Source organism: Oncorhynchus gorbuscha, linkage group LG21, assembly GCF_021184085.1.
Source record: "Oncorhynchus gorbuscha isolate QuinsamMale2020 ecotype Even-year linkage group LG21, OgorEven_v1.0, whole genome shotgun sequence".
NCBI classification, from domain to species: Eukaryota; Metazoa; Chordata; class Actinopteri; order Salmoniformes; family Salmonidae; genus Oncorhynchus; species Oncorhynchus gorbuscha.
Genome location: NC_060193.1, coordinates 27,408,084 through 27,421,972, shown reverse-complemented (window position 1 = coordinate 27,421,972; position 13,889 = coordinate 27,408,084). Strand labels below are relative to the sequence as shown.

The 13,889-nt window shown below is 41.9% G+C and overlaps 1 protein-coding gene across 3 annotated transcripts; it reads right to left on the bottom strand.

Moving 5' to 3' along the window:
• Positions 1 to 229: 229 nt before the first annotated feature.
• Positions 230 to 12,961, bottom strand: LOC124008393. 3 transcript variants are annotated; one of them, XM_046319651.1, is made up of 6 exons: positions 12,434 to 12,961; positions 12,224 to 12,315; positions 10,081 to 10,207; positions 9,781 to 9,923; positions 1,256 to 1,342; positions 230 to 1,099 (listed from the first exon to the last, which is right to left on the bottom strand). In XM_046319651.1, the coding sequence occupies exons 1-6, from the start codon at positions 12,693 to 12,695 to the stop codon at positions 521 to 523; spliced, it is 1,290 nt and encodes a 429-aa protein (XP_046175607.1). In that variant the 5' UTR covers positions 12,696 to 12,961; the 3' UTR covers positions 230 to 520. The 3 variants fall into 3 exon arrangements, with proteins under 3 accessions (XP_046175607.1, XP_046175608.1, XP_046175609.1); XM_046319652.1 differs by lacking the exons at positions 230 to 1,099; positions 1,256 to 1,342 and adding an exon at positions 5,062 to 5,818 and having other exon boundaries at positions 12,434 to 12,945; XM_046319653.1 differs by lacking the exons at positions 230 to 1,099; positions 1,256 to 1,342 and adding an exon at positions 7,883 to 9,263 and having other exon boundaries at positions 12,434 to 12,845.
• Between the last annotated feature and the right edge of the window lie 928 nt (positions 12,962 to 13,889).

Here is a 13,889-nt window from a genome sequence, read left to right as displayed (position 1 = left end):
GGGCTGCCTTAATCGACATTCCACGTCTTCTGCAGCACGGGAACAGTGGGTTAACTGTCTTGCTCGGGGGTAGAACGACAGATGTTTACCTTGTCCGCTCGGGGTTTTGATCCAGCAAACCTTCGGTTACTTGCGCAATGCTCTAACCACTAGGCTACCTGACGCCTAACTAAAGAAAGGATCATAAACAAATTCCACATCAGCAAAAAATTACATTGGAGACCATTGGTACAAACAAAACAAGTCCCAGTTTTAATACATTGAGTAAACATTTCCACACTAAATTATTGTATATACATTATGATCTAATGAATCAAAAATATATGGTAATTGTGTCCTCAAGAATTAGGCAGTTGAGTCTATTTGATGCAATCTAACTAACGTGATAAAGATACCCCCATCAAAATCCGTCAGATTAAACTATAGATATCTGGGGTGGAAAGCGGCAGAGCTACAGCCCTGATTGTCAGACCAATCGGTGGTGTTCTAAGCGCAACGTTTACTGTGTACAGGTGGGGCCCTACGCGCAGCGCGTACTCTGTGTATAGGCAGAGGCGGCACTGACTACAACCCCAAAATCGCAGACACTGTGTGCCTTTGTGCAAAGATAGAGTCGTAGACATCCCACTTTGGTTTCCTCATAAAGCTCTTCCACAGTGCTTGAATTGTTTACTTGAGAGTACCTCCATCTGATTTCTCGATGATAGTCCTCCAGTTGTGTGTTTTTCCTTGAAAGTCCATTTGGGAAGAACATTTCCTCTGCCATTACTTTGATTTCCTCAACAGATTTCTTTTTGTCAACATAGAGGTGTCTTGTACCGCCACCGTTTACTGTCCTGACTTGCTTGAACTCTTTACCCTTTTCATTGAAGTCCATCCAGCCTAGTTCAATTATTCTCTGTTTCTTCTTGGCATTGGTATTCCCCAACAATCCCGTTTTTAATCGTGTGGTTTGTTTATCCCTAACAGACCCTAATCTGCCTTTCAAGCTCTCTGTCATGGCATCCATGCAATTCGCTTGGCTGCAAAGTGTGGATAGTCCGTCTCCATACTCTGACAAATCACTGTCCGCCATGAATGGGATGACTGAAGCATCAATCTGCAAAAACATGGTAAACAATTTGTTTATTATAAACAATAAACAAGGTTTCAATGGTAAAATAATATTATTTTTGACTGTCAATGTTTTGCTCCTAATTGACCACTTAACATCCATTTCACCAACACTAAATATGGTTACTCGCCAAACACTTACACTTTCATTGGTTTCCACTGGTACGCCCTCCTCTTTAATCCAGTCCTCTTCAATCCAATCATCTGCATAATGGACAATTCTCCTTTTCTGTGAAAAGTCCAAATAATTCATATTTATTTAATTATCAAAATGATCAGTTGTCAAAATAATATACAGTGCCGTCGGAATGTATTCATACCCATAGACTTATTCCACATTTTTGTTGTGTCACAGCCTTATTTCAAAATGGATTAAATAATGTTTTTCTCACCCCTCTACACACAATATCCCATAACGCAGTGAAAGCGTGTTTTTAGAAATTGTCACAAATTTATTGAAAATTAAATACAGAAATATCAAATTTACATAAGTATTCACACACTCAATACTTTATGGAAGCACCTTTGGCAGCATTTACAGCTGTGAGTCATTCTGGGTATGTCTCTAAGAGTTTTCCACACCTGGATTGTGCAACATTTGCCCATTATTCTTTTTAAAAAATGATTCAAGCTTTCCCAAATCGCACAAGCAGTCTAAGGCACTGCATCACAGTGCTAGAGGTGTCACAACAGATTTGGGTTCGATCACGGGCTGTCAAAGCCGGCCGCGACCGGGAGACCCATGAGGCGGCGCACAATTGGCCCAACGTCATCCGGGTTAGGGGAGGGTTTGGCCGGCTGGGATGTCCTTGTCCCATCGCGCTCTAGTGACTCCTTGTGGTGGGCTGGGCGCCTGCAGACTGACTTCGGTCGCCAGCTGTACAGTGTTTTCTCCGACACATTGGCGTGGCTGTCTTCCGGATTAAGCGAACAGTGTGACAAGAAGCAATGCGGCTTGGCAGGGTCGTGTTTTGGAGGGCTCATGGCTCTCGACCTTCGCCTCTCCCGAATCCGTACGGGAGTTGCAGCAATGGGACAAGACTTTTAACTATTAATTGGACATCATGTAATTGTGGAGAAAAATGTGTAAAATGTACACACACACAAATACAAATTCTTCAAGCAGTCAATTTGGTTGTTGATCATTGCTTGACAACCATTTCCAGGTCATGCCATAAATGTTCAAGTAGATTTCAGGCAAAACTGTAACTCGGCCACTCAGGAATATTCACTGTCTTCATAGTAAGCAACTCCAGTGTAGAGATTTGGCCATTTGTTTTAGGTTATTGTCCTGCTGAAAGGTGAATTAATCTCCTAATACTGGTAGAAAGCAGGAAAAAACAAGGTTTTCCTCTAAGATTTTTTGCTCCATTTTGATTATTTTTTATCCTGAAAAACTCACCAGACCTTATAAGCATACCTATAACATGATGCAGCCACCACTATGCTTTACAATATGGAGAGTGGTACTTAGAAATGTGTTGTATTGGATTTGCCCCCAACATAACACTTTGCACTCAGGACAAAAAGTTAATTGCTTTGCGACCTTTTTTCCAGTATTACTTTAGTGCCTTGTTGCAAACAGGATGCATGTTTTGGAATCTTTTTTTACTCTGTATAGGCTCCCTTTCACTGTCAATTAGGTTAGTATTGTGGAGTAACTACAATGTTATTTATCCATCCTCAGTTTTCTCCTATTACAGCCATTAAAACAGTTTAAGTCACCATTGGCCTCATGGTGAAATTCCTGAGTGGTTTCCTTCCGGTTCAGTAACTGAGTTAGGAAAGATGCCTGTATCTTTGCAGTGACTGGGTGTATTGATACACCATCCAAAGTGTAATTAATAACTTCACCAGGCTCAAAGGGATATTCAATGTCTGCTTTATTATTTTATCCCATCTACCAATAGGTGCCCGTCTTTCGAGGCATTGGAAAACCTACCTTGTCTTTGTGCTAGAATCCGTGTCTGAAATTCACTGCTCAACTGAGGGACCTTACAGATAATTGTGTGTGGGGTAAAGAGATGAGGCTAGTAATTCAAAAATCAGGTTAAACACTATTATTGCATACAGAATCCATGCAACTTGTGACTTAAGCAAACGTTAACTACTGATTTTATTTAGGATTGCCATAACAAATGGGTTGAATGACAAGGAATTTTTTTATAATTTGCAAAAATGTTCTAAAAACACAATTCCACTTTGACATTATGGGCTATTGTGTTGGCCAGTGACCAACAAGCTCTATTTAAAGCTGCAATATAACATTTTAGGCGACTCAATCAAATTGAAATGTGAGTTAAAGATCTGTCTCTCATTGAAAGCAAGTCTAAGAAGCTGTAGATATGGGTTGTGTGTTCTATTTCTATGCTTCCCATCTCCTTTTTGAGTCTTTTACTTTTCAGTTTTGTACACCAGCTTCAAACAGCTGAAAATACAATATTTTTGGTTATTTAAAATATCACAGCGGTTTAGATGGTGCAATGATTCTGTACACTATATACAGTGCATTTAGAAAGTATTCAGAACCCTTGACTTTTTCCCCCCACATTTGGTTACGTGACAGCCTTGTTCTAAAATGGAATAAATTACTTGTTTTCCTCATCCATCTACACACAAAACCCCATAATGACAAAGTGAAAACAGGTTTAGACATTTTTGCACATTTATTACAAATAAAAAACAGATACCTTACTTACATAAGTATTCAGACCTTTGCTATGAGACTCGAAATTGAGCTCCGGTGCATCCGGTTTCCATTGATCATCCTTGAGATGTTTCTACAACTTGGAGTCCACCGGTGGTAAATTCAATTAATTGGACCTGATTCAGAAAGGCACACCCCTGTCTACAAAAGGTCCCACAGTTGACGGTGCATGTCAGAGCAAAAACCAAGCCATGAGGTCTAAGAAATTGTCCGTAGAGATCCGAGACAGGATTGTGTCGAGGCACAGATCTGGGGAAAGGTACCAAAAACGTTCTGCAGCATTAAATGTCCCCAAGAACAGTGTTCTCCATCATTCTTAAATGGAAGAAGTTTGGAACCACCAAGACACTTTCTAGAGCTGGCTGCCCAGCCAAACTGAGCAATCGGGGGACAAGGGAGGTGTCCAAGAACCCGATGGTCACTCTGACAGAGCTCCAGAGTTCCTCTGCAGAAATGGGAGAACCTTCCTGAAGGACAACCATCTCTGCAGCACACCACTCAGTAAAAGGCACGACAGCCCACTTGGAGTTTTCCAAAAGGCACCTATAGGACTCTCAGACCATGAGAAACAAGATTCTCTGGTCTGATGAAATGAAGATTGAACTCTTTGGCCTGAATGATAAGCATCACGTCTGGAGGAAGCCTGTCAACATCCCTACAACGAAGGATGATGGTGGCAGCATCATGCTGTGGGGATGTTTTTCAGCAGCAGGGACTGGAAGACTAGTCAGGATCGAGGGAAAGGTGAACAGCGCAGAGTACTGAGAGATTCTTGATGAAAACCTGCTTCATAGTGCTCAGAACAGTAGACTGGAAGGTGAACTTTCGGCCCAACAGGACAATGACCCTAAGCAGACAGCCAAGACAATGCAGGAGTGACTTTGGGACAAGTCTCAATGTCCTTCAGTGGCCCATCCAGAGCCTGGACTTGAATCTGATCGAACATCTCTGGAGACACTTGAAAATAGCGGTGCAGTGACACTCCCCATCCAACCTCACAGATCTTGAGAGGATCTGCATAGATGAATGGGAGAAACTCCCCAAATACAGATGTGCCAAGCTTGTAGTGTCATACCCAATAAGACTCCTGACCTTAATTGCTGCCAAAGGTGCTTCAACAAAGTACTGAGTAATGGGTCGGAATATTTATGTAAAAACCCTTTTTTCTTTGTCATTATGGGGTATTGCTTGATGAGGAAAAAACTATTTAATACATTTTAGAATAAGGCTAACGTAACAAAAATGTGGAAAAAGTCAAGAGGTCTGAAAACACTGTATTGATTGTTTTGTCACAAACTGAAATAAGGCAAACTATTAGAATTTTAGCAACCAGGAAAAGGTGTAGCGATTTTTGCATATTGCATCTTTAATCCAGTTTAAATTCAGTCTGTAACAACAAAATGTGGAAAAAGTCAAGTAGCATATTAAACGTTGGGTGGTGTTTCATGTTTTTTTGTTATTCACCCAATGTTCTTGGGTCTGATGGACCCACAACATTATTGGGTTAAAACAATACAGCCTTAATTTCCATACAAATACTTAAAACGTTGACTTATATTAATTACAAGCAATATAGGAGAGCATACATGGTTAGTATTTGCCATTTACCTCTGCTAGATCACATTTATCAATAAAAGCTCTACTCGTTAAAAAAAACATCTATTAGGAAAATCTATTATAATCAAGATATGGGTGTAATAAATCAAGGTTATATTGTACAAATAAACGAAACAAGGTTTTCATCACTATCGATGTTTAATGCATTGAACTGAACAAATTGGAAGGACAAATTTTACTTACAGTATTTTATGGAAATGATAAATGAGCCTCATTGGTACACAAATTAAGGCCGGTCTACACACCACATGAGGGACAGAGTTTTACTGTGTGTGTGCTGCAAATGTATTTCTTGCACTTGACGCATGTGTACTGTGTCTTCCTGTCCTTCTTGGGTCCACACACGTCGCAGCGCTTCTTCTTGTTGCTACCAGTTGCAATCTAGAATGATGAAAACACTTAGTTCAGGAATTTGACTAAACATCACACTCACTCACATATTATAGCTACAGCAGGCCAAGGTAGGAGAGTCACACACACACCAACATCACTCAAACTTACTTCCGGTATTGGAGTAGTTGATTCCGTGGGTCAGGCGGATGCAGCACCAGCATCATCCTCCTGAATCCTCCTCACGATGGCTGCAGAAGCTGGGGTCCTTGGGATGTTGCCTCCTCTGGATCTGACCAATGTCTTTCCCAGCTCCTCGAGAAAGAGCCGTCTTCTCTGGCGCTTCCCTCTGTTCCAATCTGGGTTCAACGCCATCCACATGACATAAGTGTTGTATGCTGAGATGTCCAAGAATATCACAAGTGGCCAGCATAGGGGGCTTCTTTTTGCAGCGGTAGCCAGTCACCAGTTTGTTTAAATTGTCTACCCCTCCTTTTGTGCCATTGTATAATCCATTATGATTTCTGTTTGATGTTCCTGGGCACAAATTCTCCCATCCCTATGCAGCGTACTCAATGTGTATTCAACAGCTGAGGTGGGAGCTCTGGCTTGTTTTTCCATATCCCGCCTACCATTGTCAGCTTCCTCTTGAGGAGCTCCTGTCCCAGCTTGTGAAGTAAAAAATCAAAAATAAAGTTATCGCAGGTGATGTGGCCACGGAGTCCCTGCGTCACATCCAGGACAACCTGCATCCCTTGGTCCCTCTGGGAAGCCAGGCTGATGAAGCAGCCTCACAGGCAGCCCAGATCTTGATTACATATTTTGCGAGTTTAGACTGTATGTACTGCCTGAAGGGGCAGCGGTCCCTCAATGGCGTAACCTGCTCATCAACAGTAACGTTGAGCACAGGGTTGTAAAACAGTGGAAGGCTGTCCACCCACTTGTCCCCACACGGACCTGATTGCAGCTAGCTGGTCTCTCTGCCGCAGAGCTGGTCTGGTGTCTCGGTTATTGAAGCGGATAATCCTGGAAGTAATGTGGAAGTTTTCCAGAGACATTGTTGCACAGAAAAGTTCTGCCAGTTTCTGCCTCCCATAGGGATTCTGTGGACTCACCATTCGATCTGAAAACACCAGTAAGGATAAGAACCCAAAAGTATGCATGTAAATGAGTTTGGTCCATCTCCTTCCATCCCTCTTCAAAAACACACATTCCATCCAAATTAGCGCAGTCCAGAATGATTATCTGGATGGTGTCTGGGATGAACAATTCATTAGAAGACTATGTCCTGCACATGAGTATCTACATGAGTATCTGCGTAGGCTCTGGTTGCATCCTTACTACATTGGCATGCGGGGTGGCTCATTCCTTGGTCAAGAAGACCATTCAATTTGAATTTTGTCATCTATACTTCTCCTCCTGCAGACCGCTGATGAGCTGGTGACAGGCTGGTCCTAAGGCTGGTTGAGGGTCAATCTCATCCTCCTCTTCCAACTCACTGCCAGACTCCAAATTGACAGAGGCATGATCCTCATATTTGAAAAATTCTTAATCTTCCAAAGTGGAAGACACGCCTTCAAGACTAGCTTCTCTCTGAAAAAAGTATTTCTAAAAGGCCCCCTGAGCAGAGATTATTTTTGCCATACTGAATTATTGTGGTAAGAAGCCACACACAGAAAGCTATTTATTTGTGTCCCTCCCCCAATTTGCACCTGGCTGGGGAAGGGCGTGGGAAAATACGGATTTTTTTTATATATATATATATATATTTTTTTTTACAACGTATTGAAATAATGTATTGTAATAACATTGTGCAGGTTCCAGGCAAGACATTGTGTACTTTCACACACCACAAAGGGTAAAGAGTGTGCGAGAAAAGCAGGAGACAGGAAGGAAGACAAACAGGTTCTTCGTGCTGTTGAAACAGCACCCGCAGAGAGGAGGAAGGCACATCGCAAACTTTTCTTTCCTCACCTACAAACACACTTTTATTACCCTCTGGTCCAGTGAACCCAAACACCACATATTTAATATAGATGTGTAGGGGAGTGCAGTGTGCACTCAATGAAAATATGTTATTTTACAAGTTGTTCACAGAAAATGAGCCAAGGCCAATGAGTCTCAGGTTTTTCATTTGAGTAAACATTGAAAGTGGGTCCCACAGACCCGAACACCACACAAGGTTAAAGCATTCAGTAACGACCAAAGAATACAAGGATAGTTTGGTCCGTTTCATCACTGGTATACAATGCATTAATGGTTGAAATACGCCTGGCATAATGAACTTTTCATGTATTTTCCAGTAAGGTAAAATGTCTCTTTAGGTGACACAATGAAAAGGGCTTTATCAAAGACTTGAATGCATACCACATGCAGGGCTACACTGCAGACCACAGGGGATGTTTTTATTATCCATACAGTAATAACAATAATAAAAAATTAAAAAACAAGTTCATAGTTAGAATACCAGTCCCACAATTACACCAAAAAAACATGTACAGTATAAAAAAAGATATCATTTGAAATAAAGTGGAGGATCTTATACATGGTACTGTATACAAGCATTAGAATAAGAGAGGTGACTTTGCTAAATTGTTTCACGAAACGGTTGGCAGCGACAGTTCCACCACCGCCCATCATTCACTGAGGCCATTCATTTCATTGTAGAGATCTGTTAAGCCAAACACAGCCTTTCTGCTAGTCTCATTCGACACTAGCCACTCCTTCAGAGCATCAGTCACCTCGTTTCTATCCTCAATCTTTACTGGCTCCAGCACGTCCCCGGTCCGGAGGCAGATGTTATGCAGCACAGTGCACATTGCAAGCACTTTCGGGATGAAGAATGGGTGGAGCTTGAGAGGCGGGAGGAAGATGTGCCAGCACTTTCTCATGATGTCGAAGGTCCTCTCGATGGGGGAAGAGAGCCTTGGCGTGGTTCTGGTTAAACTGGTCTTGCTCTGGGTTCTAATCAGACTTTGGATATGGTGTGATGAGGCACACAGGCGTCTGTAGACAGGGGTACACGCCGTTGCCCAGGAGGAAGCATCTGGGGGGAGGGTACAGGGCACTTTTCTACAGGGGACTATGCCTGAGCACCTTCAAGTCGCTCATAGACCTAGGCAGCTCCGCAAAGATATTGATGAAGCGGCATGTGGTCGCAGACCCCTTGGAAGTTGATGGTGGGGAGGGGATGTTCACCTGGACATTGTTGGGGGTTCGGTGCACTGGGGATCTTGACCCTGACGTGGCACACGACTACTGTCCACCCCCCTTGAGACAGTTTTATAGGAGGTCCCGTGGGCCAACCAGTAAATAAAGACAAGGATCTTTAACGTTGCAGTCTATCTGTCATGACCAGTCAGTGACAAGGAGAACAGAATTCAGAAATTCCCTCTTAAGTCATTAGTCGGGATACGTGTCTCGTTCAGGATCACAGAAGACTTTGAAGATAGGAGTGGATGGACTCAGCTTACTGCACTGAAGTGGAACCTCCGTTCTGTAAGAAGACGACGAATTGTATGTAAATAAACACGTAAAGGGACTTGGTAGCCTGCCTGGTAGTCTGAGGCCCATGTTTATACAAAGGGCTATTTCTGTACATTCAATAAGCTTCGGGTTTATATTTTATTGTTCTCCATTGTCTTTTGAGGGGATTTGAGTTTGTTGTTCATTTCCTATTACTGCAGGACCTTGGGAGACGCAAAGCACTTGAAGAGCTGGTACAAGATTCCTTCTTGAAGAACGTTTGCATCGTTTGGTTTGACTGTTGGAATGCGGCGTTTTAGTTCGCTTTCCCATCCTTCGTAATGTCTGATTCGTTTCTATTTTATGACCACAACATGGCTCAATAGAATCAAATCATGGAATGAAGCACTGTGCGAGTTCCATCTTGGTGTGTGTGTGTATAGGTCACAATCAACCGGATAATCGCAACCATGTCAACATCACGTGCGTTTGTATTACATAAGCCTTCATTCAGATAAATAACCTCTGAGGGGGGGAAGGGGACTGACCTGATGCTGGGTCATTGATGGTCCTGGAGTTTCTTTCTCCTCTGTTCCATCACTGCGGTCTCCTATTTCTTTTCCATCTCGCCACAGGCTTTGGCTCCACTCCTTGCCATACACCATGTCCACTTTGGGACACGGCTGCTCACCTGCAATTACAGTTGCCATTACAGTAAAAAAAAACTACTTTCTCTTCAAATGAACTTGTTGTGTGTCTAGGGGAGGAAAAATAATTATCCACTATTCTCAAACAGAGTCGTGATGTATCCATATTTCCAATACCTGATGATTTACTGTCGCACTCACCGGTCATTGGACATGGTGTGTCATGTTCTGTGCCTTCATGTATTTCCTTCTTGATGCGAAGTACTTGTATTCCATCCTTCTCCATGGCAACAACTTTTAGGCCTTCCCCTTTATTGAAAGCTGTAGCCTGCATCAAACACAATGACGTCCCACATGATTTCCACTAGGAAACAACTGCACATAACACATAGCGCATGCATTGAACACCTCATCTGAATATACAGGTTAGTATATAATTATAGGCAATTCCACAATAATTGACTGAGATATTTCACTTTAAAATATGTCAACCTAAAAAGAAATGATTGCAGAATTAAATAAAGCATACAACTCTGATGATAACAGAAGATGGTATTTTACCAAATAAGGCTAAGTCCATATTATGGCAAGAACAGCTCAAACAAACAAAGAGAAATGACAGTCCCGTATTACTTTTAGACATGAAGGTCAGTTAATACAGAGTGCAGAACTTTGAACGTTTCTTAAAGTGCAGTCGCAAAAACCATCAAGCGCTATGATGAAACTGGCTCGCATGATGACCTTGACGATCTTTTTATGTCTGTAAAATTAATTACGTGAGAAAATGGTGGTTGAAATGCCTTTATGCCCAAATATTGATAACAACCATATCGAAGTAAACACTATGTATGACATGTTATTATGTCCTCCCACTACGACTCGGGAAAGCATGCCGTTTATTAGGCTACAGATGACATAAGTTACGATGAACTTCACAGGGTGATGAAAGTGCACAGTGGTGAGCTTGATGCTGCATCCCAATAAATAGTCTTATTCTGGTGACATGACGGTCAATGATTGGCTGCCGCTTGACAAAAAAAAAAACCTGCACTTTTGTCCATAACAATCTCACCCTGAAGTAGGCTATAAATCACATTTAAATTTGTCACATGCGCTGAATACAACAGGTGTAGGTAGACCTTACAGTGAAATGCTTACTTAACTGCATTGTTGTTTAAGGGCTTGTAAGAAAAGTGTTAAGTAAAAGATAGATAAGTAAAAAATAACAAATAATTAAAGAGCAGTCGGAAAATAACAGTAGCAAGGCTATATCAAGGGGGTACCGGTACAGAGTCAATTTGCGGGGATACAGAGTCAATTTGCGGGAGCACAGGTTAGTCGAGGTGATATGTACATGTAGGTAGAGTTAAAGTGACTATGCATAGATAAACAGAGTAGCAGCAGCGTAAAAGAGGAGGGACAATGCAAATAGTCTGGGTTGCCATTTGATTAGCTATTCAGGAGCCTTATGGAGCCTTATGGCTAGGGGGTAGAAGCTGTTAAGAAGCCCTTTGGACCTAGACTTGGCGCCACGGTACCGCTTGCCGTGCGGTAGCAGAGAGAACAGTCTATGACTTGGGTGGCTGGAATCTTTTTTTTTTTTATGTTTAGGGCTTTCCTCTGACACCGCCTTGTATAGAGGTCCTGGATGGCAGGAAGCTTGGCCCCAATGATGTACTAGGCCGTACGCACTACCCTCTGTAGTGCCTTGCGGTTGGAGGCTGAGCAGTTGCCATACCAGACAGTGATGCAACCATTCAGTATGCTCTCGATGGTGTAGCTGTAGAACTTTGAGGATATGAGGACCCATACCAATTTTTTTTGGTTTCCCGAGGGGGAAAAGGCTTTGTCATGTCGTCTTCACGACGGTCTTGGTGTGTTTGGACCATGATAGTTTGTTGGTGTTGTGGACACCAAGGAACTTAAATCTCTCAACCTGCAGTGTATCTGCAAGCTGTTGGCCAGAACGCATATACCAAGACCCTAACCTTACCATTTAAAAATGTGAACTTTAATGGTATAGGGCCTTCCCAAGATTCAGTCCGTTACCATGGAACTGAGTTTATACCAAAGATGTTTTATAACTAACACAAGACGGGCCACAGCCTGTCATATCCAATGGGAACAAATTATTCAGTTGGCAGAACAAAAAAAAGGAGGGTGGGGCAGAGCCAAGTACGATCTAGCCGGATCCTATTGGCGTGTTCTAGCATGTTTTTCCGTTTGGGAACGCCTATTCTGAAGCGCATATGCAGTAACTCCCCTATACCATATTTGGCACTGAATATACATCCGGTGAAATATCTGGTTTATTGTTCCATCTGTGTTTATACAATATACTAACCTGGGATTGGCCTGCTGGCTGCAAAGATTGTAGCCTTGCACGGGTCTTCTCTGCACAAGCCTTAACATCTTCCTTTGTTTGGACAAATTGATCTATATAATTACCATAAACAGAAACCATGACATTTTTATTTGCCCAGAAAGAAATCGTGTAACGTTAACAAAATCAATACAATAAAAAGCTTTCAACTATCCACACACACTACCTTACCGCCACCAGCTTCGGCTACATGACAACCAAGAGAACGCTGCTCCGCAGCTAGTTTTGCTTCCAAATTTTGCATCTTATTTTTATTCGACTCGTTCTCGGCTTTCAGTGCTTCGTTCTCCCGTTTACTCTTGGACAACTCGTCGCGAAGGGCCACAGCGCTGCCCTCTACAAGTCTGACTATTTCCACGACCGCTGCCCTCATTACCGCGTTCATGAGAGAGGTTAGCTGACTTTGGAGGTGGGCAGCATTCTCCATTGTCATTTGCTAGTAAATCTTTAACTTTGTTGAGAGAATGTTTAGACTTGATCTAAATCGACTCGTATCCTCCAGGTTTACCTTTTCCCTGGCAAAACAAATGGTTGAACAATGGTTGTGCACGACTTCCTATTTGGGGCGGAGCTATTGACGAGATTTATCACGAGGTCACGCAATAAGTATCGTGTTGTGCGAATACAAAATTCATTTCGAATTGAATTCGTTTAATTTGAGATTGATTTCAAATGTAATGGCATCAATTCAACTATACAACAAGCAACTGTGATGTCAAAATGAAGTCAAAATATTGTGTTTACTTAATGTACTTAATGTGCTACAAATGTCTCTCAAATTATGTTTTAAATTATATTTCTATCTCAATGTTCCTCGACTGTAACCTCAATATTCATCAACTATTTCTAATACCACTAAATTTCATGACTGAAATTTAGTCGATCTTATATCGTTTGTCTGGGGCCAAATTAAAAAAAAATCCTCCTAATCTCGCAAATCTCCGTTTTGGACAACACCACACATAAACCTAGATATGAGTCAAACATGTATTCTAGTGTCAAAATTGACTACAATGTGTAAATATGATCATTTCGGTCATAAAGTCTTGTCCAAAACGGAGATTTGCGAGATTACGAGAGGAAAAACGTCACAGAATAAAGAATACCATAAATTTCCATTGGCTTGGGTTTATTTCAAACCTGCCCACAGCTGGCAGCATCCAAGTACGCGACCCGATCCCAAATCCTTGTCCAGACCTGAAACGCGATAGTCCGGCATCCCATGTCCCATCTGCTCTGAAACACTGTACGCCACCTCCCCACAATTCCGGTATGCGTCCTCTACTAATTTGAATGTGTTGAAAGTTAGAGAAACTGTTTGAGCTGTGCCGAGAATTAAAAAAGTTTGAAAGTCAACGGTCCATTATTCTACAACACTGCAGTGCGTACACGCATACACGTTTAGGACGATGATAGACGCATAATGCCCATTGTCAATTTGTTGTGGCATTCGATATTCCCCAATGGGGCTAGGTTAAGAACCATCAGAAAATTACACAATTACATGGGACAATATTGTAAAATGTCAGTAGCTCTAAATTTCAATGACAACTTCAAACCAACTATAAATTGTAAAAATGCATATAAATATTGAACGCATTTAAATTAGACAACTAAAAGGTGTGCA

Excerpts from the sequence above, each read along its gene's own strand:
- LOC124008393 (XM_046319651.1), bottom strand. The coding sequence starts at position 12,695 with ATGACAATGGAGAATGCTGCCCACCTCCAAAGTCAGCTAACCTCTCTC. Across the intron at positions 9,924-10,080 it reads CACACCATGTCCAATGACCG|GTGAGCAGCCGTGTCCCAAA; the intron begins GTGAGTGCGACA and ends CTGTAATTGCAG. Across the intron at positions 1,343-9,780 it reads CATCAATGACCCAGCATCAG|AAAAGGAGAATTGTCCATTA; the intron begins GTCAGTCCCCTT and ends GACTTTTCACAG.